The following is a 27,808-nucleotide window of genomic DNA, read 5'->3' on the forward strand; positions in this document are numbered from 1 at the left end:
CTGTTAAACCGGCGTTGAAGGGGAAATACAAATGCAAGCTAAAAAAACGCCTTTCCGCCGCACCTCTTTCGAACTGTTGAAACCCGGAAGAGATGGCTTCCGCCTCGTCCGATATCATGGAAAAGAGTTCGAATGCGCATGTGTATCTTGGCTTCCTTGCTTTAAATTCTTCGAATAAACCGCGCGTCGTTTTTTTTCTTGTAGATCAATCTCCAATATGTTAGTTTCTAATACCTTGGCCACATGTGCGACGCAAGAGGCTAGTTTCGAATTGTGCAGCAACAAAAGAACAGAGTAGACGGAAGTTTAAGGGAATAATTTGCATTTTCCTTTGTTTTGAACAAAACAAAATGCCAATTTTTCCCCTGACGCTCGACTCTGTTCTTTTGTTGCTGCACAATTCGAAACTAGCCTCTTGCGTCGCACACGTGGCCAAGGTATTAGAACAAACTACGGACTGACCTGGAGTCTTCCAAGTTTGACTTTTACTCCGCCACAAAAGCCACGTTTGAATGAGGCCAACAGCTCCAGCGCTTCATGAAACTGCTTCCCGCTGAAGTAAAGGGCAACAAAACTCAAGATCGGATAGCGGCGAAAATCAAATATTAGAATTGTAATACGAGAAAGCATGCTATTTTGTTCACTTGTGATCAATGAAGATTTTCAATTTTTCGTCTTAAGTTTCTTTTGTTTAACGTAATCTGTCTACGGAAAGTTTAGAAAAAGCCGTCCTTTTAAATAGAGCTGTGAAGATTGTCAATGGGGCCATGCGATAATTCCACATCTCACTCGCAGCACTTCACTTGCAAATGTAACAACTATTTACATTTGCCAGTCAAGTGCAAATGTAACTAGTTGAAAATCTTTATTTCCCAAAGCCTCCCCACGCCGAATATACAATTATTTTGAGTGATTGAGTCCCTTAAAATATCATTTGCAGGAAATAAATTCAATCTATCGTCTACGTCTAAGCCTACGAAAATCGTGTAAACCCCTAGATCAGCGACCTTAACAGCTCACCGTAGGTTTCTTTCTCTCAGCAAAAGGCACAGAGTTGGTCTCCCCTTCATGTTCCAGTTGTTTCGAGTTAATGCCAAGTTTGTCTGGAGAAAACGTAACAATCAGGTCAGAGCTGAGAGCACCAGTCTAAAATCGGCCATAGTATAGACTAAATGTAGCCTCTTGTTACCTTTATTTCATCAATATTTAGCGACATGTCCAGAGCCATGTAAAAATCACTTTCATCGAGTAACTTAGGATACGTTACCACAGTTTTGCCAAATATACGGTAAATCTGCGGCAAAAACAATTTGGCATTAGTTTTACAAGCTTGATATCACTGGAATTAGAGCCTAACAATAACTGTATCTTTTTGTACCTTACTAGATCCCAAAGTTCCAATCGGCCTTGGTGGGCGGCCAGACAATCCGAGTTTGCGGTTGATTCCGAGCCGTTGGTAGACCTGTTAAGAGCCGGATTAAAGAACGTTTTAACGAATAGCTAGTCTAAGAAATGTTTGTATGCTGACCTCAACAAAAAGCTGAAAAGCGGACTAATTTGAGATGTGCTTTAAAATTTCGTTTTAGAGCGGTTTTCAATTGAGTGTCGAAAGTAATTTGCGAATTGCTTTGGTTTTGCATTACTTCACTCAGTGATTGGTTCAAAGTTGTCACGCCATTTTTTCAACCAATCAGAAGTGAAAGCAAAACCAATCGTGGTTCACGCGTGCACATTTTCCCGCGCTTTGTGTTGGCTGTGTGTAATTACTTCGAGTTTTGATTGGTTTTTCTGGATTGTCTCCGTCCTTTTTGATTGGCCAAAGTAATTACTTTGGTTTTGGTTTTACGACACTTGATTGAAACTCGCTAACTTGGACCTTTAAGTGCCTAATGAATCTTCCTAAGCCCCATATTTGCTTGGCCTCCCGCGATAAAAAGCACGATTCATTGCGCGCGGTTATTAACGAGGCGGGACCTTCTCAATCATCATCTCAGTTCGACAAATTTCCACAATTTGAGAGAAATGGCATTGAAACTAAGAAAGAACATCAAAATTCGCTAATGTTTTCCATGCAACTCGACATTTAGTCACTTCACCTTGCAGAATTGTAGAGAACGGCGAATTTATGTACAAAATTCCCAAACTCACAAGTGCAGAGGAAGATTTTTTCCTGCACAAATGTTATTTTTTCGCAAGGCCCTTAAAGTGCACTTTAAGTCAAATATTTTTTGTTCCTATTATAAATCTCCCATACAAAGCAAACATATGTCACCATTATTACCCAGAATTTCGCTTTTTCTGTGCCGTGCAAGCCACGTAAACTAGGCAGAACTAGCAGTAATTTGGACTCACGACCGTGATGTGAGGTGCATGGGTTGTATCCTTGATTTTACGTCAAAGACCTTTTTGCATTGCAAAGCAGTTTGTGACGTAAAATAAGGAATACACACATTCCCCTCACATCACGGTAGTTGCGATAACTTTGCGTGTCTTGCCCGGCAGATAGGAAAGTGAAACTTTGAGGTAAGAATCATCAAACATGTTTGCTTTCGGGTAAGGAGATCAATATTGAAGACTAAAAATATTTGACTTTACGTACACTTTAATCATCCATTTTTAGAGAGATATCCTATCTCTCTGTTAGAGTGGGTAGGATGGCATTGTGTCTACGATTATGTAGGAAGGATTCGACTTCAAGCCGACGCGAGACATAGCAGGAAATGATTGGTAAAAATATATCACCATTGCAGAATTTTTTGAGAAAATGTGAGGAAACACCTTTACCGATCCCACCTGAAATGGGCGGGGCCAGGGCAGCTAAGGCCTTTGCCTCAGTGCACCCAACAAATCTCGTGAGAGATCTCATTTAGAAATAGTGGAAGCAGCGAGAACCTTGACAAGCAGAGAGGGTGGCCAAATTTGAATCGGCTCAACTTGCTGTGGAGTTTGTGTTTCAATGCCAAATGTTGCCAAGGTGGTCTGCAAACTAAAAACTGAAAATATAAGTGCTCTATTCAAACTAAGTTCAAAAAGAAAAATAACATTTTAAGTATGGTGATAACAATTCTTACTTTCTGCTCTCTGAGATCAAAGACACTTGAACAACAACGTCGGAGTCCGCAACCTTAAATAACAATAAAACGTCTATAAAAAGGTGATTATCTGGTTTTGAGCATTTGAGTTTTCATCCAAGGATACTCAACAACAGTTACTAATGACCAGAGAGCCTTATAAATGCATTAGCTTGCATAACAGGTGAAGTAGTAATAAGGCCACAAAAAGATAAATTAAAGCAGCACATGGACACATTAGAATCCCGGATTCCTTTTCCTCTCCCAATTGCTATCCCAGAGCTTGTTTGGCAGTCGGACAGCCATTCCCTACTCTTTAAAAGCAGGTGAAGTAGTAGTAAGGCCACAAAAAGATAAAGCAGCACATGGGAAAATTGCAATCGCGAGGTGCTTTTCCTCTCCCAATTGCTACCTTAGAGCTTGTTTGGCAGTCCGGCCATTCCCTACTCATTAAAAAAGAGTTTTGGGTTCCTTTTAACATCACAGTGTCAATAAAACGAATGCTGCGAGATGGAGCTTCTGGGAGTTAATGTTTCTCACTGACTGAGAAAACGATCGACTGTGATAACAAAGAGAGTACTTTTTTCGAAGTCTCTTACGGTCGACCCAGACAGGCTTTTGGCCTCCAGCATAGTAAGTTGGTTTGTTTTGTTTACTTTCTGAAGTAGGTTGGTCGAAAGATTGGCAGCTATACAGCTGACGTGGACCTGCAGTAGGTTTACACTCAAAGGCCAGGGGCCCGTTTCTCGAAAGTTCCGATATCTTTTTGGGCCCGAAAAGCCATTTGTGAAACTGCCAACCGCTTGTTTTGGAAAGTCGATCTTTTAACATGTTTTAAAGATAACAAAAAGAAAAATGACTGTGAAGTTTGACGACTTTAATCCTCTCCGCTACAAAGGGAATTGTGACACCCGAAAATGGCCCGTGAAGTTTCGTGACTTTCGAGACACGGGCCCCGCCCCTGACCACAACACCAAGGACTGTCACTATTATGCCAGCTGAACCAAATTGAAATGGTCAGTGGCCTTTGGGTTATAATCTTAGAGATTTTACTCTGTCTAGAGCGAGTTTCAATTGAGTGTCGTAAAACCAAAACCAAAGTAATTACTTTGGCCAATCAGAAAGGACTGAGACAATCCGGCAAACCAATCAAAACTCGAAGTAATTACACGTAGCCGACACAAAGCGCGGGAAAATGTGCACGCGTGAGCCACGATTGGTTTTGGTTTCACTTCTGATTGGTTGAAAAAATGGCGCGAGAACTTTGAACCAATCACTGAGTGAAGTAATCACAAACCAAAGTAATTATCTATTTACTTTCGACACTCAATTGAAAAACGCTCTAACGCCAGACGATTTTACTCGTCAATTGGGGGCCCCTGTTAGGCATGAAAATGGCAAAAGAATAACTCTTAGCCGTGAAAAACTAAATAAAAGCATTTAGCATGATTTTTTTTATTTTGAAAAGTGGACAAAAAATTAATGTAAGTCGCATTGACTTGTGATGACCAATGACTTCTCTATTCAATACGGCCCTACTAAATACCGCAGAGAACCCGAAAAATTAAAGCAAATTAAAAAACTTTTGTTTTATTTTCAGCAAGGGACGTTTCTTTGTTTTTCATGGCAGTTAACCATGATGGAAAAAATTACCGTTAGCCGTGAAAAGACAACTTTTTTTAACCGTTAGCCATCAAAGATATCCCCCACCCCCCATGTCAAATCTAATTAAAACAGATAAAATCACTTTTTCCCGCCGATGAAAAAGAAAAAAGTACTAAGACAGGAACAACTCACTACAGAATAACAGATAAAAAATCCAGGTGTGACAATGAGTTCCAGAATCGAAAGTGGGACGGATTTTCACCAGAGTGCTCTCGCTCATATTGTCACGCACTTGTCACGCACTTGCTTGTGTTTACCTTAAGAAAGTGGGACGCGCTCTCGCTCATATTGTCACGCACTTGTGTTTACCTTAAATGACGAGTATCTGTGACTGCTGTAACCATAGCGAGTTCTAGCTGATTGAGACAAGTGCCTGCCAATGGGGTCAATCTCGTTTACATCCAAAAAATTGCTGTCTACAAACAAACAAAAAATACGGGTAGCAGCTGGAAGAATACAAAAACTGCCAAGCCAACCCCCTGAAGCATAATCCCAACACAAAAGGTATAGCATCCGATGCAAAGCTCAGGAAAACAAGTGAAACTAAGAATGTTACATATTATTGTTTTGCTTACAGCTCTGACTGGCTGAAAAAGGGGGTGAGATTCTTAAGCTTATCACTAATCTTAGCAATGCAAAAACAAACCTATCATCATATCATTTTTGAAGTTAGCCGCCTCAGTAATTTTCATACAATTTATTTTAGCATTACAAAAAAGTATCATCTCAAAAAACAGTCAGTGTTCTCACCAGGAATTTGCCTTAGAGAGTCCCAGGGGACCTCCTTTCCTGATAAGTAGGGGTCCTGTAGGAGCTTACGTGGGACAAAGTTACTATCGCGCCATGATTAGGGTGGAAAACATCCTTCAAGATTTCTCTGTCCATTTCGTCCAGGCAAGTTTAAATCGGAACCCTTGCAATGGTGGCCCTTCGGCAATATTGTAACCGCATTTGATTTGTATGCCTCGAGACTGATCTTAAAGGCCATGATCTGTTTGTCGACATCATAGGCAAGCCTGCCATGCACTCTGAAAAACACGGTCTTTCTTTAATGAAACAGCTTTTTGATCTTTGCTTGCTACTATTTCCTCTTCAACGTCCTTTTCACCAGCGTTACGATGATCGTCTACACTTTGTTAAATGGTTGGTACTTTACAGCGAAAAAATTAATCTAGTTTTCTTGTGCCACAACAAACAGCTCCGAGGAACGAATAACATTAGCCCGCACTATTAATTATTTGTTACAATATGGCGGTCAAGGTGTCGAAGCTGCGCTTCGCTCATGTGACTGACGAAGGCAAAAGTCAATACAATTGAAGGCTCTGAATACTTTGATAAACTGCTTTCATTCAGTTAAAGAAGCAAGTATTGGCTCGACCATAAAAAAACTGCTACCTTATTAATTTTAAAACTCTGTTTCGCTCGTAGCATCCGAGTCGTTGTGCTCCCAAGTGGGCGCATTTGTAGCTTTTAATGTGCCATTTCTATTTTTCTAGCGGGAATCCCGCAAAGGCGCGGCCTGGTAAGAACACTGCAAAAACCCTTATTTTAAATCCTACACTTATTCTCTCTACTGTTAATAGGCTATATTTCCGAGTTCATATCTTCCTCCTCTTCAAAGTGAGTCTAAGTGCGAAGTTTTTCTTATGAAAATTAGTTTCCATTCATATGTAAAGTAGAGCTAATTAACATCACAAAAACTTCGCACTTGGACTCGCTTTGAAGAGGAGGCAGACGTGAACTCGGAAATGGGCTATTTTTTTGTACCTAGTAAATTCATGATGATCAGCAAAGACTGTCCCCACAAAAAGATGTCACCATCCTCCTCGGTACTTGGGAGGCGAATCTGAGAATGTGGCTTCTTGCGCTCAGCCTCCAAGTAGATTTTTGGAACATAGAAATAATGTGGAATTAGTTCACCTATGAAAAGATATAGCATAATTTATTTTAGTATCACCCAACTAGTGGACTAATGCAAATCCTGCATTTTAATTGGCTACACTACTAGAGGACTATTAGTAATAGTCCTCCAGTAGCGAAAGGCGTGACGCTTTCTTTCGTTTTATTCCCAAATAAATATTTCTTCAACTTGCATTTGCTAACTTAATTACTGCCTTTTCTCTTCTGTCCGACTAGTTGGTTGATATTAAAACAATTAGACCCTTCGCCCTCAAGGGTCAAAATAGCCCATTCGGCTTCGCCTCATGGGCTATTGACCCGTAGCCCGCCAGGGCTGTTAAATAATCAACTTAGAGCGATTTTCAATTGAGTGTCGAAAGTAATTAGCGAATTACTTTGGTTTTGCATTACTTCACTCAGTGATTGGTTTAAAGTTCTCGCGCCACTTTTTCAACCAATCAAAAGTGAAACCAAAACCAATCGTGGCTCGCGCATGCACACTTTCCCGCGCTTTGTGTTGGCTACTTGTAATTATTTCGAGTTTTGATTGGTTTACCGGATTGTCTCTGTCCTTTTTGATTGGCCAAAGTAATTACTTTAGTTTTGGTTTTACGACACTCGTTTGAAACTCGCTCTAATTGAAGTGTCAAGTCTCCTAGTGCTGGGCTACCAATTGGAAACACTAAACATAAGCAACAAATCAATTTAGCTCAAATCCGGATCAGACACTGGCTTTTGAGGAAAGGGGAAAACCACAGTACCCGAAGAAAACGAACTATCCAGTTTAGTGCGTCTTCGAAGACATACTAAAGTGCGTCCAGATGCTTTATGCGTCTTCTGCCCTTCTTTATACATGTACTATACGAATTTAACAGATGCAGAAAAAATTGTTTACAAAAGTTCGTCCCTGATGGATTATGTTACAGAGTTCGTCCCGTCTTTACACCAGACGAATGACATGGTAGACGCATATTCGTCTGGACGGATTATGCGTCTCTTGTATAAAAACGGCCAGTTATTTATGGGTATGCGTCTTCGACAACGTTCGAATGCTGCATCGGAATCAAGACGGTAGACGCCAACGACATTTCATTTCCCTTTCCGACCGTTCTCAAACGCATGGGGTAAACAGATATGTTGGAGTTAAATAGCCCACTTTCGATAAATTAAAATTCAGTCCTAAACAAAAGGCATCATCTCGAGGCTCTGAGGAATAAATATAAAGATTTGTATGAATATTCACCAGAGCCTCGAGATGATGCCTTCTGTTTGGGAATGAATTTTAAAATATCGAAAGTGGGCTATTGTTAATGATTAATTTTTAACAGACTTATTAGAAAACTTAGCATCACGGATGCGGTCTAACAGGCATTAACGCTAAACGAAAACAAGTCTACGTTAAATATAGTTTAACCGAAGAAGGATATAACAAATGAATTTCAAACGATTACCAAAGACAAAAGATTTTTTTGTAAGTTCTCATTAAAATCGACCACAAATCTCAGCTGTCGGTAAAAAGTTTGGCCATTTGTCAGTTGTCAGTTTTTTTTGTTTTTTTTTTGACCATTTGTCAGTTGTCAGTCAACTCCATCCAGACCCTCTGTCGATGTTTATAATGACCAGTTGATAGTGGTAACACCTTCGGAAATCACTTTTTCGATAAAAATGTTTGGAAACATTGACAATGCATTGAAAAGCATTGGAAAATCATTATGAAACATTAAATAAAATAAAATAAATTAATTGAAAATTGCCCACGTTCGATGGGAAACATTTTAAATGTTTTACGAATCATTGGCGAACGTTAGAGTTGATTGTAATGCATTTAAAATGCATTGAAGTGCATTTTAACGCAATTTTCATCAAGCCCGGTTTTCCCAAAAAGAGTCACATTTTGCCTGTTTTGAAGAGCTACAAGAGAATACTCTCATGGATTTTGTAGTACATGTACACGAAAATAAGCAAAATTTTAGATCTGAGTGTGAGAATGTCACTACCGGCGAGAGTTTCTAGTTCTGAACACATGCACTGGGTATGAAGGAAGACATTCTTCTCAAGAGCACAAGGTCACAATGAAAAAATTTGTGTTTGCAGAACTACTTTCATTCCAATCCAAAGGCTGATTATATCAACCAAATAAGTATGATTTACGAGCAAACACCTGCCAATACACCCCACCAGCAGAGTCCTCTCTTGCTCGCCCTCTGGTGGGTTTTAAAGAGTTGCTGTTCACTGGGTGTGGCCAAGAATAATGCAAATAAATAATTATTATGTCCTGAAATGTGGCTAATTAGATGCAAACCCATTTTGATAATAATTATTGTCACAAAGTGTCAAATTTCTAAGATTCTACCCAATCTCAACATCACAATAAACGCCAAAAAGAGTCCACGAACTCTGCTCGCTAAGTAAAGATAAACGACTGCTTACCTTAACTGAGCAATTAATGCTGTCTTAAACGCACATACTTTATTGTTGGAAATAGGTACCAAATTCTTGCACTTAAGGGGTGTAGCCAGGATTTTTCAAAGGGGGGGGGGGGGGGTCACACTGTGTCAAACAGAGGGTACTCACCTGATTGTCACGTTTTTGCCACCTAAATAATGTAGGTTGTAAAGGTAAAAGGTACACCTTATCTAACGTCGAAGTTCCTTTACTCTCTAGAGAGTATTCTCCAAGGAAGCCGACGGTGCACTCATTTTACCCACCTCTTTTCCATCAGTGCTCCGTTTTAAGGGTATTTAAAGCTACTTAAGCTACACTGAAAGGAAAGAATTCGAAAAAAGGATGTGAGATCCGGGAATCGAACTCGGGACCTTATGTACCAAGACCGCGCACTAACCGACTGTGCCACCCTTGGTCCTTGCTTAAAAAAAGTGACTAGCACACCAGGATCCCCCCCCCTACCTACGCCCTTGAACTTACTGAGACACCTTTAAGATATCAAACGTGCCTGCATCTAACTACATGCACTTCTGGACAAGAGTAGATAAATTAATGTGTAATCCTGGATGCAATTTAAGGGCAGAATTCTACTTACCTGAATCTGTCTGCTGTAGTAGTTCATCTTGCAGCTTTTTGATGTAATGGTCAGCAGTGCCTTTGTCATTTTTGAACAGAGCTGCAGTATAATTACACAGAGAGAAAACTACTGCAGCAGTAATATTTAACTTTCTACCTAGACATTGGTGTACTGTTAATCTGGTTTGACTAACAATGAAATGTAACATAAAAAATTACAATTCAAGACCCAATGCTTGGACACTTGCATTAGAGTCTTCTTTGGAGGGATCAAGGGCTGAAACTTTTATACTCACTAAGTGGTGGCCTTTCCTTTTAAATAAGACGTGAATATTACGATTGTGATACAGTACAATGTAAGAGGCCAGTTATCACCTTGCTTTAAAGGAGAGTGGGTGGAATGTGGCAAAAGCTTCCAAACAAAAACATTACTGGTTCGTCTGTTGCACAGTATAGAATAAAATATAATCATTATGGAATCAGTTGTTCCCTCAGTACAAGAACCTTAGCTTTTGGCAAATAATGACTTAGCATCAAGAGAGATTCTTGGGTGAAATATTCTGGCCACAAAAAATGTGCTAGATAGGCTCAGTGATTCCTAGGACATACAGGATGATGGCAAACCAATAACCAAGTCCTGAATCATGAAAGGAAACACCTCTAGTTACAGACTTGTGGTAAATCAGATGGTGAGAATCAAAAGTGAGATATTTGTTAGTATGCAAGGGTTTCATATAAACACATATCTCTAAATTTCGTCACTCCATTCAACACACATTTACAACTATTGACAAAGTCTATCATTTTCATGTTCAGTGGTGAATTGGATAGATGGCTAAACCAAGTTTACATGTCAATGCGACAGGAGGTAATTCCCTTTATTTGTGGATACTGCAGAGATAACAGTAATTAGTATGTACTAATACAGTGGATAGCGTTGAACGCATGCACTGATTGGCTACTCAAACTCCGGATATCCTTTGCCGTTCACCTCCGAGCAATTTATGGGGAATTTGCACCCAACAATGTTGTAATATTTGCAGGAGTAAATGAATTAAAATCATCTTCTTGGGCTATAATATTAGCTCACGGTTTTAGTATATACTAAAACAACTATTCACCTTAGTGTCAGTGGCTAGTGGTGGATATTAGTAAAAGTGCTTGGTAAATATCCACCAGTGAATAGTTGTTAATATTATTATCATCAACATAATAATATTTATCTTTTCCAAAAGGAAGGCAGGACAGACAAAGAAGCCAGAGCCCTTTGTTCCACACCTTCCATTCCCATGTGGACAATGATGGTGGACATGACCCTGCACTGCTCTGACTGTCAACCTGGTTGCTGTGTGAACATAAATACTGTAATTATTAACTTTCTACAGTGACTGTATTTCGTGTTCGCCAGGAGAAACATCTTTTAACAATTATAGTATAGAGAAATAACATGTACGTGTACAGTCATGTATGAATAACCAAATAATAAAAATTATTGATGATGATAACTATCATTATTAAATGTTATTACCATCAAGTGCCAGATAAATGAAGAGAAATGGCCACTCGCTTTCAATTCCATCAAACACCTAAAAAACAATGCATCAAAAATGCCATACAAAGTTTAATGTCTGCTTCAGATTTTGACTGGCTGTGTTGCACACATCCTGAATATTCCCTCTTATGCAACTTCATTTAGGAGTGGCGAATGGTTCTTCAAAAACTCTGGGTCTTGCAAAATCTTAGTCGAATTTCACGGGTCTCGCAGTCTTGTTTTTTGAGTGGTTATGTGCGTCTCGCAGTCTCGTTTTTTATATGAAGGTGTCAAACACTTTGAAGTCTCGGTCTCGCAATCTAAAAAGTCAAAATGTCTCGGGCTTGCAAAGAAAAACGCTGGTCTCGCCGTCTCGCAAAGTCTCGCATTTACCATTCGCCACCCCTTCATTTATGCCCAATGCCAATTCATGGGCATACATGTAATTAGCAATCTGACAACACAGCTAAAGTTGGTATAAAAATGCTATTTACTAAGCCAACATGAAAACACTATAGGGATCCATGGATAAAGATACCCAACCACATACAAGTGGTATTAACTCTACTTTTCCATCCACATAAAAAAATGCCTAGGGATCTTTTTTTTTCAACTGAAAGTGTGTATAATAATGTTCTGGTTCAATTTTTTAGACCTGTTCCAATTTCCTTATTTTTCCTCTATTTCAGATTATGATAATGAATAATTATAAGACAAAGAAAACTCAAAATTGAACTGGTTTGAAAAAATCTTAAAGCAAGAAAAAAATTTGAATCATAACACAATTTATACCTGCATACATGCAACACAAAGATAATAAAACAAAAGAAACATACTTTGTTTGTTTTCTAATTTGTATTTTTGGTAAATGATTGACAGCTTGAGGAGCTTCATGCAAACTTGGCATCCCCAGGGTGATATTTGCACTGTGTTTGCACGCATTAAACAGAGTCTCCTGTATGCATTGCATATTAGAGTTTACATGTACACCTTTTTTTTTTAACAAGTGCAACCACATGTACATGTATAAACTAGGTGATCACACCCTGGACATTCCATGCAAAAATAAGTCCCCAAGGCAACATTATGCAAGCCCCTCCATGTTAAGTGGAAACCTACTTTACATAGTAGTGTTTTGTTTCAAAGTTTGACTTGTAAACATTTTACTGTTGCACAACTGCTACTCGCACTGAGCTTCTTAAACAACAACGAGGAGTTACCTGAAGCTCTCTACTCTCATAAAATCGGCGATTTCTGTCCTCCAACACACACTTGTAACCATCACGCAGGAATCTTTTTAATCCATAGGTGCCCTGAAAAAAAAGTATCTTTTCGGCTTTATCACAACTCGGATGACAGTGTGAAAGAACCACATGCATGTACTTAGAAGACCCAAGTCATCCTAACTGGGATTGCACCAAAGAAACTCCTGATTACTATGATTACTAGTTAGCTATAAAACTAAAACCTACACTGTATACTCAATTATAAAAATAATTACTATAATTATTATTATTATTATTATTATTATTATTATTATTATATTATTATTATTATTATTATTATTATTATTATTATTATTATTATTATTATTGCTGTTTCCAAGACTCTTTTAAGTAGATGGAAAAAAGAAAACATGTTCTTGGTTTACTGGACAAGCAGTACTGGTCCACTCAGATTTAAGTTTGAAGTAAGATTTCTCGAGGTTTCCTCTCCGAAGCCAAACCATTTTTTTTTTAGATGTGAGAATCAAGCATTGGGTACTGAGGATTAAAGGCTAAGAATTCCAGCCTTAAAATAATTTATGCATAAATGCAGAAAGTGTCTGAGAAAGCAATAATTTATTTTAAGTATGCACCTCCAGCTGTTCCAAAACAATGGCCTTTACTTGCTGACACAAAGACTCATCACCAACAGCAAAAGCAGGAAATCCTGTGATCATTAACAATGAGGCATCAGTTTCCTGAAATAGATAATTATGACAACAATAAAAAATTATGGAGAAAAAAGTTATTTTGATTGAAAAAATTAATTACCGGTATACAGAAAGGTAGGTGAGAAGTGAGTGCAGTTAAGGCCATGTTACACGAGGCAATTTTTCTTGCAACTCGCATCGCAACAAACGTTGCATTGCAAGTTACGAGAAAAAATTCACATGTAACACCCCATTTTGCAACTGCAATTGTTGCGTTGCAAGTTGCGAGAAAAGTAGAACCCTCTACTTTTCGCAACGTTGCGAGACATTTTGCTTGCGTGTGACATCCCCTCTGTTATTGTATGCGTTGCAAGTTGCCAAAGAAGTTGCCAACGTGTAACATACCCTCTGCAACTTGAAAGGTTTTTTATTCATCATCGTTGCATTGCAAGTTGCAAGAAAAATTGCCTCATGTAATATGGCCTTTACATGTAGCTCAAATAAAAATAAATAAATAAATAAACAAATAAGGAAAAGAAAGCATGAACAACAGATTAGGGAACAAAGAAACAAACCTATATGTATGTGCAGGTGAAAAACCAGACTTGCACATGTAAGTGATTGAACGGAGGCACAACCACAGCCCGATTTGGCCAACTAATTCACTTTGGTGAACGTAGTACAGTACTGTTTTTGACTGCTTACCCTGGTACTGACACCTCAAACGCCCTACAACGCCTGCCCCCAGTTGTCAAGTTAAATTTTCTAGCGTAAGACAAGGTAAAATCTGTTGAGTCTCACTCCCAGGGCCCGTCAATGGGTTAATATTATTTCATGTCCTTCCTTCCTCTACATCATCATCATCATCATACTGCCCATTCTTTCATAATCATCTTAAAAATTTGCATTCCTAAGCACATTAACCCCTTGACGTCTAAACTGGTCAGACTTACTCTGTCTAACCCCAGACGATTTTACTAATCAATGAGGAACCCCTGGGAGTCAATGGGTTTATTAAAACTACATGTAGTAAAATTGCATCCTGACAAAACTTGAAGATTCAGCAAAAAGTGGGAACTTAACAATTGAAATTAAATGACCATGAACAAAATTGTGTCAGGATTTTGCCCGACTGTTGTCATCTTCTCTCTCCACAAGGCAGATAACCTCAGTAATTACTGTACAGGAATTCAGTGATGCAAAATTGGTTAAAATCACAGCTTCTTGCAAACCTTTGAGGATGATGCAACAGGTAGCATAGAGTGCATGATTGTGTAGTTTCTGTTATGAGCATCTGGATCAACATAAATTACTGAAGATGACGTCCCCTGCAAGATGAATTATAATAATTTTTAATAACACGGTGCAATAACGTTAGCCTTTCAGGGGCATTACATGTATGGTGAACATAGTACAGTACTGTACAGATCGTAACAGATCGGTGCAGATCGTAACAGATTATTCTGCCTTGTTAACAGCCTGTTCAAGACCAGCAAAAACATACTACCAACACATAACTCCCGAGAAGTTCTCGCCGATGAATTTAATACGTACTTCATCAACAAGATCCGAGGTATACGCAATGAAATCGAAAAGCTACATCTGGCTAGTCAAACGAAAGATACCATGTCTGCAATCTTGCCATTAACTCAACTCAGTGAGTTCAACTTACCTGACAACAATGCAACTGAGAAAGTCATCAGGTCTATGCCATCGAAAACATGTTCTCTGGACCCTATACCGACTCATGTGGTTAAGAACCATCTTAATTTACTACTACCTGCTATACAATCTATAATAATATCATCTCTGTCTAGCGGCACATTCCCGTCTCAGCTGAAGATCTCGCAGGTCAAACCAAAGCTCAAAAAGAATGATCTGGACAAAAATTTATACTCAAACTATCGACCTATAGCTAATATAGCCTTCGTAAGCAAAGTGATTGTAAAAATCGTTGCAAGCCAAGTACATGCCTACCTACGAGATGCTAAGCTGTTCCCTACACTACAATCAGCTTACCGTCAGTACCACTCCACTGAAACGGCTATGATTAAAGTCACTAATGATATCTTAAGAGCTATTGATGACTACTCTGATGTGATACTTGTTTTACTCGATCTCTCGGTGGCGTTTGACACTCTTGATCATCAAATTCTGCTGTCTCGTCTGAAGTCCTATTTTGGTTTTACTGGAAGTGTACTACAGTGGTTTTGATCGTATCTTACTAATCGCTCTCAAAAAGTTGTCATCAGTGAAGTTGCATCTTCCTTGAGACAACTGGAATTTGGTGTGCCGCAGGGGTCGATTCTCGGGCCACTTCTGTTTGTATTGTATATGGCCCCTTTACAAGATGTCATCTCTAGACATGGCTTGGATTGTATGTTTTATGCCGACGATACACAACTATACATAGCCGTCAACCCAAAAAAGCCGTCATCAGAACTGGATAGACTTAGCAGCTGTGTAGAAGATATCATCAAATGGAATACAGACAACTTTCTTCTATGTAACCCAACAAAGACTGAAGTAATGCATCTTACTTCACGCTTTATCAAAAATCATAGTCCCCCTCTCCAGTTCCTGATATCTGGCGATACTACCATAAAACCATCTGAACAAGTACGAGACCTCGGAGTGATTCTAGATAAACATATGAACATGACACTCCTTATCAATGACACTTGTAAGAAAATTTTGCTGTCTATAAAATCCATTGGTCGTATAAGAAAGTATGTCTCTCAAGAAAGTTTAAAGAAACTGGTCCATGCACTAGTGTTATCTCGCTTAGACTACTCTAACAGTCTGCTATATGGAGCTACCCGTTCTGACTTGGACAAATTACAGAGAACAATGAACTCTGCTGCACGACTGATTACAGGAATTAAGAAATATGAACATATATCTGATGCACTACGTAATCTACACTGGTTACCCGTCGAGTGTAGAATTAAATTTAAGATTTTGTTAACGGTATACAAGTCCTTGAATGGTCTGGCACCGGATTACTTATCTGCACTTATAGATGTTCGTCGACCTACCCGCTCTCTTCGATCGTCTGACAAGTTACTGCTTAATGTTCCAAAGATAAATACAGTTACTTATGGCCAACGTGCCTTCTCCTACGTAGCCGCAACACTCTGGAACTCTATACCGGACAATATTAGAAACTCTGTAACAGCTGAAATATTTAAAACCAGACTCAAAACATTTCTTTTTAAAGAAGCATATAATTCATCTAATTGAACTTTTCTTTAAATTATGATTTACTTCTTTATAATATGTATATATGTATATAATATTTTTGTAAACGCATCGAGATTTTTAGATGCGTAATAAGCAAGTACATTATTATTATTATTATTATGTGTGTATGTTACCCAAATTAAAATTGGTGAATGGCAAATTAATGGCATTGGTGGTTTTAGGAAATACTACTGGTAGTGTATCTCTAAAAGCTGACCTGCATGCCATAAACATTGAATCCATTTATGGCTTCAAGAGCTGCTTTTGCCATCCCAATAGAACTAAATCATAGAAAACAAAAAATTATACAATGTAAAAAAAAATATATATTTAGATTCTACAATAAGTTTTAGTTTCCTTTCGTTGTTGTACGTAACAGTTATAAAAGATATTGGTCTTTAGAAGATATCAAGAGCCTAATAGCCTATCAAAACACATCCTGATAAAACACTCCTTGTTAGTATTCTTAGTTATTTTATATAAAGAATACTAATAAGGCATAGCTTGTTTTTCTTGTATGCATGCTAATATTCTACACTCACAATTTGAACAATAATAATATTTATAATTATAATTGTTCTTAGTCCAGAGGAACACGCTTTTTGTGGAGTGTTTTTTGAAACCGTTCAAAAAAATGTGCAGCACACGTTTTATCAGGTCTAAACACTGTATGCCTCACTTGATAGAACAGTGCTGCCCGTTTTTTAAATTAAACATCACATAAATGTAATTTTGATTTTTAAGGCACTACAAAGCTGAGGCTTTAACAAAGTTACAGTATAACCACTATTAGTATATACTAAAACAGTGGATAGCGTTGAATTCATGCGCTGATTGGCTCGTCAAACTCCAAATATCCTACATGCTATTTACCTCCGAGCAACTCGGAAAAACAATGGCGTCCCAATTTGCATCCATGACAAGTGAAGAAAACATCCAAATCAATTTTTTGTGCTGTATATTATCTCACTGTTTTAGTATAATTATACTAAAACAACTATTCACCTCAGTGTCGGTGGCTAGCGTTGGATACTTACCTCGCCGCTCGGTAAATATCCACCACTAGCCACCTGCACTTCGGTGAATAGTTACAAGTTAACTACAACCATTATTAGTTAACATTACCATTAACATACATGTAATCATGCAAAACAAAAGGGAGAAAATTTAAAGTGCTACTATGACCAAAAAACCAATTTTTATTTTTCTTTGGATTTCAAAATTATGTTAACTAAACACTTAAGTAGCCCAAGTTTTAAGCCTTCAAAAGACTCCAACCTGCTTATTTTAACTGGAAATATCCTATTTTATGGTCGGCCATTACTAACTTTAAAATCTTGAGAGAGCTGGATGATATAAAAGACTCCATAGTTTAAAAATGCAATGAGTGTGTATGTGGCTGAATTAGTAAGCAGCACAGAAGTTTCGGGCTTTCAGCCTTTTAAACTCATGTTTTGTATACGCGCAGCCAAATGACAAACTGTCCTCTGTAAAATGCGCCTTTTTGCGGGCCAAACAGGAAATGTGCGGGCTGAAAATACATTTGCCGCCCTTATGCTGATTGGCTGCAGAAATGTTAAACAACTTCGCTCGGCCAATGAGATTGTCCTATTTAAGTGCGAGGATTACTTCTACACTTGGTCTACAACACACACTTCAAATAATTTTATATACATTCCTTTCATTCTCACAACCTTTGTTTGTATACACTGAGGGACATTTCCATACCATAGTTTCATGCTACATCTCTGTTAAACAATTTTTCCTTATTTAATGAATTGGTTCAAATAAACTATATGCCCTCCAAAATTCACGTGATTGTCCTATTTACGTGCTGAAATTTTAAGCTAGTGAATAAGTGACATCACTTTTCCTCGGATCCAACCCTCTGAGGTGTAATTAATTACCCTATTTGCCTACGTGTAGCTGTACCCTCCCTCTGAAAGAAAAACGGGAAGAGGGAATGTCTACGAAATGCTGGCCAAAAATGTGTTCCACGATGTCACAGTAGTTTATTATGCAATTTCTGGAAAAGATTGGTATTTCCGCTAAAACTGGTGTAAACAAAGGCTTATTTCTGTTCTTTGGAACTCATTTGCAAGTCATTGAATGTCCCTTGTTTATAAGTGTATACAGATGTACTGTGTTTTTGAGAGATTGAAAAGGATTATGAGCGATATTTAGTCCAATGCAAGAAGAGGACAACCTTTGATGTGAACACAGTCTTAGAGTACAGTTGCAGGCTGTGTTATTGTAGAATTGCTTAAACGGATTCACTCTCTTGCCATCCAGTTTCAATTAACTGATTTATTTTTCTAATGGAATTCATATTGTTCGAAATTTGAAAATAGTTACAGATTAATTCTTGAAACAGAATCAGTGAAATTAGATAAATGACAGAGTGATATTTACCCAGTGGTGTCTTGTAGTAAATCATTTCTGTAAGCAATGAAAGTTTGTCCAAGGTCGGGGGTTAATTAGACCTTTAATTATCTCATTTATGGACTAAACAAATAATCATCATTTAAGAATGATACATTTATGTTGTCCCTAATAAATGACAAACTTTGCAGCACAACCTAGAGGAATTTATCAACGACAAGCTCCTACGCAGCAAGTTTAAAAAAAGTGCGTCTTGTTTTCCAGTTGAAGGAATCACTTCCAGAAAGTTTGGATTTCAGCACACTGAAGCACCCCTGAGGCTATATGTAGATACAGTGTAGTTACAGCCCATCTCCGATTAGAGATGAGCAAACTATTCACGTTCCTTTTGCACTAGGTAAGTATAGTTTCCTACCCCAATGTTATCATCACCGCCGAAAAAGCGAGCAGAGTCAACAGTAGATTCTATTTTCACCAATCTGTGTTCTCGAAACAATTGACTAAAAGGTAAGTGAGCAATGAGAAACCATTATCTATTTTCTTGCTAAAGGCGTGAAGTCACGGATCACAATTTGGGCCAGGTTTTCATAGACGTTCCCTACGCCCGTTTTTCTTTTGAGGAGAGGGTACGGCTACACGCAGGCTTAATGGGGACATTGATGAGTAAAATCGCCTGGTGTTAGACCTGTAGAGTAAAATACTAAGTCTGGCCGGTTTAGACCAGTTTGGGTGTTAAAGAGTTAAAGGTCCAAGAACGCGAGCAATGGTGGACCGCGAAATCCAAAACTTACATTTAAAGTAAACAGCCCTCGGATAAGAATCAAAGTTCAAAATTTTGCCAGTCAAGTGTTTTTCACTTTTATTTTTTTAATTTTTCTCACATGTATCTGGACAATTTAAACCTAAGTTGTCTCTTATACATGTAGACACCTGAAATATTCAAGTGACAATAGCAATGTTGGTTCAGGCACTGATGATGATGATGATGACAACACTGCTGCATACCTAGCGTTCAGTTCTTTGTGTCCAACATTTTCTTTACTTCCTCTCTCCCACATTCCATAGTCAGGGGTTCTGTATGCACGCTCAATGTAGTAAACCAAGTTTTGTACAAAGTCCACTTCATCATTGGTATAAATGATCTTCATCATCAAACAAACAAATAAAATAACAAAAGTTCAATGATTACATTGTTTTACAAAATAAACTTCAGGTTGAAGTGATCTCAGTCTAGTTTGTTTACATGTGTATAAATAACAGTTTTACCTTCCGTTGTTTCAGAACAAAATTTAATTCATAATTAGGGCTTAGGGCTCATGAAGACAAAGCAAAATTATTTAGAACTGAAATTTGAGAGACCTATTTTCATCTAAACTTCATTTTTAACTATGTACATCACACTGTATACATGTATGACAATGTTAGAATGGCCCACACACATAACAGCTAATATTGACAAATATATTTAATGCATTTCATCAAAGATTAAATCAGAGTTTAAAGTTTGCAATTATAATAATAATAATAATAGTAATAATAATAATAATAATACTGATAATAATAATAATAATTAAAAGAACTGGTGAACTGAAGAAGGAGACAGAGGGGCTCATTATTTTTTGCCATGCAAGACCAGGCACTAAGAACAAATACTGTAAAAGCCAGAATATAAAAAGAGACATGATGTTGTTGGGCGGGTCATACATTGGGAGTTGTGCAAGGAATATGGAGTTGAGTGCAGTGACAATTAATGGTATGAACATTCTCCCAAAAGCATAGAAGAGAATGAGAAAGTAAAACGACTTTACCATCCAAACAGACCATGAAATCCATCACAGGAGGCCAGACATTGTATGTAATTCAGAAAAAGAAGGCAAAGGAAACAATCATTGTGCACATAGTTGTTCCCGGAGATACAATGCACATGTAGCAACGTAAATGTACTGCAGAAAGAAACTGAAAAGTATTAAAATCAAGACCTGGCAAGAGAGATTTAAAGACAAAAGTAGTGCCAGTGGTAGTAGGTGCATTGGGTTCAGTGTCAAAGAAGCTGGCGGGCTACTTAGAGCAACTAGGAATTAAGGACCGAACAAGAACAATGCAAAAGTCGGCACTCCTTGGATCGGCACATATCCTCGGAAAAGTGCTGGAAGTCTGAGGTCTTGGGATGAGACTTGACTGGATATTTATCCCCCGGTGTGCTTAATTCTACATTATAATAATACATGTACAGTGTATTAAATTTTATTACCTGCAGTCCGGATGCAGTCATTTGAACAAGAGTAAGAAGATAAAGGGACACTGCATCAATCTATGACATCAAAATGAAAACAAAAAAATTATGAGAGTTGCAACCTCAGTTATTTTACTCCATACAAAACACATCACCTATAGTTAAAATTTAACTCAAGATAATGCACGTCAGGACCCACTGCCCAGTAAGTAAAAATAGCTTTAGAATTTACAAGATTACCATAATTATAATGATAATATCTTGAAAGTTGATCCTTCGAGAACTAAGGGTGCTTTCCATTTGACAGAACTGACCAGCCAGTCTGGGCCTTTGGAAGGACTAACTCTACAACCCATTCAAATTAACACAAATCAATGATGATATATACTCCTCCAGAAGACTGCAAGGGATTATCATGCAAGCGTTCCTTCATATTGTTGCACTGTCTTTGCAAACCGATGGGTCTTGCCAGCCAGTTCCGACAAAGGAAAGCACCCCAAGCCTCTGTTGCTGCATTCTTTCCTCATTCTTAGGTAATGGTAAGTGCAGCGAGGTTGATGGTGCTAATTGTCCCTTACCGTGTTACAAACGATACTGAGGGGGAGGGGGAGGGGCATTTAAATGTGAAATATATAACAACCAATTGAAACAAGTTTTTTTCTTGTGCAAAAGAGTATTAACATGTTACCAGTACAACTTTTACAGTACATGTAATTAATCTGGTGTGAGTTTGTTCTGCTATTCATTTACATGATATTTATACCCATACGACTTCATTCTGGTGTTGCATTACACTGTACATGTACATGTAAGTGCCCAGTGGGGTATGAAAAGTTGTGCTGGACCATCCGTTAACAAAAAAACTACATGTATGCAGAACTTGAAGAGGGCATAGGAATAGAAGACGTCATGTAAATATCCTGTAATGCACTGAATTCATTATGAACGTGGTACCACCATCCCCCAGGGGGCTAGACACTATTTTCTCATCCTTTATCAACGAGTAGAGCTCATCGGTGTTTTAATCTACAACATTAACATTACAAAATAACAAAAAGGTGTATGTGTACATGTACCTGTAAATGTGCCCAGTCAGAATCTGAAGCAATTGTATCTCCAGTGTTAACATTGAACTTAACATGCAGTGAGTGGTGACCCAATTGATTCTTCTTGAATTGCTCCACCTAAATAAATCAATCATGATATTGTTTTATTACATTTTAGGCTTACTTGGAGGTCAAACCACGCACCACTTGCACAGGAAAAAAATATAATTATAACAGTACAGTGTAAAACTCCTTTACTACTAACCCAGCTCAAGGCCCATGCTATAATAATATTTTACATGTACATTGTTAAGGGTCGTTCTTAGGCCTTACATTGATAATATACATGATTTACAGCTGTAGCCAAGAATAAAGCAGAGCTCCCATTTCTAACCCCAGAAAGCATTATAGTGTATATGGATTCTGAAATAATTATGCTTCTGAATAAAGTACAAAAATTAATCATGATTAGGAGTTAATGGGTTAAAGCACAAATTAAAGATTGGCAGGACAGAATAGGACAAGCACAGTAATTTTGGTAACTGAGAGAATAGTGACTGACAATAAAAGTAATTGTTCATTTGATATAAGCCTTGCCTTATCAGCTTGCCTCATGTAACAAAAGAGAATTCCTCTCATGCATTTCACTGCAGCTTGCTGGAGTTCATAAGCCCTACCCTTACTGTCATCCATGTGTCTAGAAAAGCAAGAAACATCAAACAAGTGCATTTTTTTAAAACAACTTCATGTAGCCTTCTTAATAAATAGAAGCCTGCTAAAAGAATTAAACTACTGTACTATCTTTTGCCAGTTTTGTTCAAACTCTAAAATGCTACAGATTGGTAGAATGCTCATTAAAACAACTTACATCATTATTATTATTATAAACAGGTCTAGATAATTTATTACAAATCTTTTAACTGGAACCTGGTGTGCAACAATTACGTTTGATGTCTAACCCTTTTATTTCGAAAGAGCGAAGGAGAAAACTCAAGTCACAAATTTGGAACTTCTCCAGATATTTTAGTCCTGAAGGGAAAAAATTCAGTCGCAAATGCAACTGTATTGGTCTCAATTTTGAGCCCTGGGTCAGTTCTCTGCCTTTCTCAAAAAAAAAGTTGGTAGAGCTACATGTAGGAAATGATCTGTCATCAGGGGGAGGGGGGAGGGTAAGCTACAGTTGCCTCCACCAAAAGCAAACTGGAGCAACGCAGGAAAGGGTGATTACTTTAAGACACAAGTACAACAGTTAAATATAGCTTAGAGGTTAATTAGCAGTTGTCACTTTGCTGCTAATTTAGTTAAAACAAAAAAAAAAGAGAAATTTGTTTCTTGCTGTGATTTTCTTTCAATCTGAAGATATGGGGCAAAGTTGTAGCATAATTTAGCTGTGATCACGGATGTTATGTGCAAAATTAATAACTCCCCAACTTCAATGGTTTCTTTACACACAAGTATTGTGGGCTCATATTTTGTTTTGTTAAACTGCTGACAACACAATCAAATGCAACGATCTTGTGACAAAATTTCTGTATCTTGTAGCAAAATTGCAAAAACCCCTTCACTCCTGAACGACTTGTACAAGTATTACTGTGATTGGTTGAAGAAATTACTTTGGTATTTACAAATTTCACAACACTCAATTGAAAACCACTCTAAGGACTTCTAAGGCTTCATTGTTTTTGCTACATATTTTTTGTACCTATTGTCTTCTAAAACAATCAGTTAGAGCTGTAGAAATAGCTGCATCCTAACCCAGGAGGATCTTTCTCCTAAAATGTTTATGCCATTACTGCACAATGAGGAGAAAGTGCTACTTTTGTAATAACATCTACAAATGGTCAGACTTCCAAGTCTCCCCGGAATAAGGACCATAAACCATAGGCCCCATCTCACAGCCCTTGTTCGAAAAAACCCTTGGACATTAAAGATCCCACTCAATGATCAAAAAAAGCAAGGCACAGAGTTCCCAGTGTCGTGGTCTGGTCTGATTGAGGACCAAAAAATTAATTCAATAGTCTGTGACTATTACATGCTACCCTCATAAAATAAAGACTTCACTTTACTTCAAACCACGACAGGAGGTGTACTGCTGACCAGCATTGTCTAACCTGTAAGCAAGTCCCAGAGCCCACACAGCCATGGCACAATAAATATTGTCCCGCACATGACTCTCTTCATTTTTACCAGATGTGTGCAGAGGAAAAAGACCAATACTCCCACTCTGATACTGAAGGATATGTTGCTTCACTGAAAAAAATGGAATGGTGAGTTGGAAGAATGCAAAAGCTAAAGCCATGCAAATACAACCTTCCACAAGTCCATATTCTATTTCACAATCTCGTTTGGATTTATTATAAAGCTTATATATTGTATTAATTTCGTTGAAAAAAATACAAGATTTCAACGAAACAAAGCAGGACCAAAGGAATGCAAATTTAACAAATAACGCAGTCCTCTGGTTTTCCACAATTACAGGCTTCGTCCAAAAACGATGTAAAAAAATTAATTCCACAAGTTTAATATGAGTTGAGGACTTACATAGGCTCATCTTCCAGGAATTCATGCATTAAGTCTTGTTTTCCGTCATATTTCTATCGTATTAAGAAAAATACCTTGGTGGTAAAAGTCATCTAGTTTGTCTTCCCTCGTTTCGTCTTCATCCATGTCCTTGAGAAGACTCAGGTGAATCGCCACAATGCTCACTCGATAAACGCCATGTTTGTTTTCTTGGGGCGCTAGGAGTTGTGGGTATTACTAATGCTGCTTGTACCTCCCTTCCCAGGAAAACAAATCCATTGATCCTGCCCTGTCCCGTTGCGACTGGAAAATATTGAAATAGTGCGTTCTCGCAATCATGGCACAAGTCTGCAGATCAGGGCTTACCGTGAAAAGCAGTAGAGTATAGCAAGGACGATTACCTTCTCGTATGACTGTCGTGGTAACCGGTCGTTTCGCCTACCGGTCGTTTCGCCTACTGTCTGTTCGCCTACGTATAATGTCGGTTCGCCTACGTCCAATATGTCAATTCGCCTACGATTCATATGTAAGCTTTAAAACTGAATTGTTTAAAAGTCCTTGTCGAGCCTCACAGAAAAAACTGTGACGGCTAGCTAAGGCGTTATTTCTGTAAATTTGTGTCTTGAACGGGGTCCTTGAGCGGCCGATACCAAAGAAAGTGAGACTTTTCATTAACATATCGATAAAGGATAAGGTACGTAAGAAATTAGCTCATTCCCACTCTAAGATTGTTCCCACTCTACTGGGTGGTTCAATGTTTGTATCGATGTTGCGATCATGGACTTCATATCGCTTCCACACGATCCGCAAACTTAGATGCAAAAAATTAATATATCTGACGGCTAGCTAAGGCGTTATTTCTGTAGACTTGTGTCTTGAGCGGGGTCCTTGAGCGGCCTATACTAAAGAAAGTGAGACTTTTCATTAACATATCAATAAAGGATAAGGTACGTAAGAAATTAGCTCGTTCCACTCTACTGGGTGGTTCAATGTTTGTGTCGATGTTGCGATTTGTTCTCAGTATCATGAACTTTATGAATTAGTGTTAGTTTTTTAGTTCGTGCGCTTTCACGCAATACGCAAACGTCGCTAGATGAAAAAAAAGTTAAGGCGTTGTGTAGGCTTGTCACTTGAGGCAGAGTTAGTCTGCTTGAGGTGAGATTTTTCATTAACATATGATTCAAAAGGACATGGTAGTTCATTTAACAAAGGATTGTATAAAACATTAGCATTCAACAATCATATCACTGCGATTTCGATCGATCGGAGAAGGGATTGACACTATAAAAGTCCTAGTATTTGAACTCATTCTATATGAAAGCAATAAATAAGTTTGTACGTAAAAGTAGAACCCTAATGTCTGGACTCGCAGGACTCGAACCTTGGAACGTGTAATTAATACCCTTTACTTAACCACTAGACTACCACATCATTAACTGCGAGGATGTCATTTTTTATTAATGTCAATAATTTTTTCTTCCAAAAGTGCCGCTGTAAACGTGCATTAACAGCCGCTAAGAAGCAAGCTTACACAGTGAAAAATGTCGGTTACCAAACTTCAAGAGAAAGCTAACCATTTTAAAATCAAGCTTTAGACTTAACCATTATTCAGCAATGATTTTATATATATACTAATTAGTTTTGGTAAATAATCGGCACATTTTTAGTGAGTTGATCTTTAGTGGTTAAGTGGATAAAAACAGTTCCTAACCCTAACTCTTTCTTTTTATTTGCTACCACAAGTCCTGGGACACAGTGTCCTAAATTAACGATAATAGTAAATTGAAAGCAAATTAACAATTAACGATAATCGTCAATTCAAGGTAGATAACATGTTGTCCTAATCAGGCTCAGGGGTTGCCGTTTTCTTCGGAACAGAGACATCGTGAAGCCTGGGGCGAGTTCACAAACACTCGGGAGAATGATCCGAACAAAATGGCGGAGGGAAGGAAAGAAAATACAAATAAAACTTAGTTATTATCAATCTTTTTTCGAAGCATTCCGGTCCACAGCAAAGGAAGGGCCAATGTGTGATTAATAGACTTTGCGCCCGAACCTAAGCCTTAGTCTGTTAAATTTGCGGATTGTAGGGGTTGAGATTTCGCCGACACGAGTGGCACGAATGGTCTATCCACACGACCGGTTTGTCAAATCTTTCGCTTTTATTTATTTTTATTTCTATGTTGTTTCAAGGTGGTCAAAATGATAGTCATAGTACGGAGTTTAAGATGTAGGCGAACTGACATATTGGACGTAGGCGAATCGACTCTAGACGTAGGCGAACAGACAGTAGGGGAAACGACCCGTGGGCGAAACGACTGTAATTCGCTGTCGTCTCCGCTTCTATACAGATAAACTCGGCCTTCGATCTGCGCCTTCTGATGGATCAAATGCGTTTTAGGGAATCACCCATTCCAAGTACAATAACCAACTTGTTTTTCCCCCTAACCCTGGACGAGGAAAAGACCCACAGCCAGCGAAAAACCTCAGTCAAGTCACGCGCATTGTGTTGCCATTCAAATGTCAGCAGAGTTAATTTAGCCCCGCTTTCCCTATGACAAACCGGGCAATTGGAAGGACTAACTCTATAAAACGCCTTCAAATTAATACAGCTGTATACTCAGTGGGCACTTTTGCACTTTTATTAAAAAAATATTACTTAAAAGGACAAAGGAAGGAACTTTATTTAAGGGTGCGTTCGATTGACAGTATTCCGGAATAGGAATGCATTGCTTGTTTGTTTGTTATTTATTTATTTGTTTAAGCAGGTTAAAGTTTTGGCAGCTATTCAGCTGATGTGGACCTGCTATACCCACCCACGACTCTACTCAACCAACTGAGCCACCGGTGCGCGGAATAGAAGTAAGAAAACCTTTGTTTTCACAGATATTTATACATTAAAATTGTCAAACACCTGCTAAAATGCTATTTTAGACATATCTTTTTTATCCTTGTTGCTTCAAAACGCCAGACATACCGTTTTAAAGCATCACTCCACGTATTCTTGTTCCGCAATAGGGTCAATCGAACGCACCTTAAGTGTCTAGTCTTCTAGCGCTGGAGCACTAATTGAGGACGCTGTAAACTGAAATCAACAAATTTCAGCAAATCAAATCAAATGCTGTTTTTTTTTTTAGGAGAGGGGAAAACAAGAGAAACAAAAAACTCAACCCACATATGACGCCGAGAGTGGGAATCAAACCCGGGTCAGATTGGTGGGAGGCGAGTGCTCTCACCACTGCGCCAGCCCAGCTTCCGGATCCTGCTTTGCCATTGATGACA

At 38.3% G+C, this 27,808-nt stretch overlaps 1 protein-coding gene and 1 long non-coding RNA gene across 3 annotated transcripts in view; one reads left to right on the plus strand and one right to left on the minus strand.

The window, feature by feature from the left end:
* LOC138018896 (phosphorylase b kinase regulatory subunit beta-like) overlaps positions 1–24,732 on the minus strand; it is a 45,129-nt gene extending 20,397 nt beyond the window's left edge. For both annotated transcript variants that reach the window (XM_068865568.1, XM_068865567.1), the window contains exons 1-20: positions 24,622–24,732; positions 24,118–24,256; positions 22,604–22,703; positions 22,037–22,144; positions 20,979–21,038; positions 19,733–19,869; positions 16,563–16,626; positions 14,335–14,430; positions 13,046–13,150; positions 12,408–12,500; positions 11,185–11,242; positions 9,676–9,756; positions 6,504–6,656; positions 5,046–5,152; positions 3,072–3,124; positions 2,893–2,986; positions 1,379–1,462; positions 1,190–1,294; positions 1,021–1,103; positions 463–553 (exon numbers count right to left, since the gene is read on the minus strand). In XM_068865568.1, coding sequence (XP_068721669.1) covers positions 463–553; positions 1,021–1,103; positions 1,190–1,294; positions 1,379–1,462; positions 2,893–2,986; positions 3,072–3,124; positions 5,046–5,152; positions 6,504–6,656; positions 9,676–9,756; positions 11,185–11,242; positions 12,408–12,500; positions 13,046–13,150; positions 14,335–14,430; positions 16,563–16,626; positions 19,733–19,869; positions 20,979–21,038; positions 22,037–22,144; positions 22,604–22,703; positions 24,118–24,256; positions 24,622–24,673 — 1,863 coding nt within the window. In that variant the 5' untranslated portion in view covers positions 24,674–24,732. The remainder of the gene's footprint in view (positions 1–462; positions 554–1,020; positions 1,104–1,189; positions 1,295–1,378; positions 1,463–2,892; positions 2,987–3,071; positions 3,125–5,045; positions 5,153–6,503; positions 6,657–9,675; positions 9,757–11,184; positions 11,243–12,407; positions 12,501–13,045; positions 13,151–14,334; positions 14,431–16,562; positions 16,627–19,732; positions 19,870–20,978; positions 21,039–22,036; positions 22,145–22,603; positions 22,704–24,117; positions 24,257–24,621) is intronic.
* Positions 24,157–27,792, plus strand: LOC138018900 (uncharacterized). Its single transcript, XR_011126078.1, has 3 exons — positions 24,157–24,273; positions 27,295–27,388; positions 27,664–27,792. It is a non-coding gene; the product is annotated as an uncharacterized lncRNA (long non-coding RNA).
* Positions 27,793–27,808: the final 16 nt, after the last annotated feature.

This window comes from Montipora capricornis, chromosome 10 (genome assembly GCF_036669925.1).
Source record: "Montipora capricornis isolate CH-2021 chromosome 10, ASM3666992v2, whole genome shotgun sequence".
Taxonomy (NCBI): Eukaryota; Metazoa; Cnidaria; class Anthozoa; order Scleractinia; family Acroporidae; genus Montipora; species Montipora capricornis.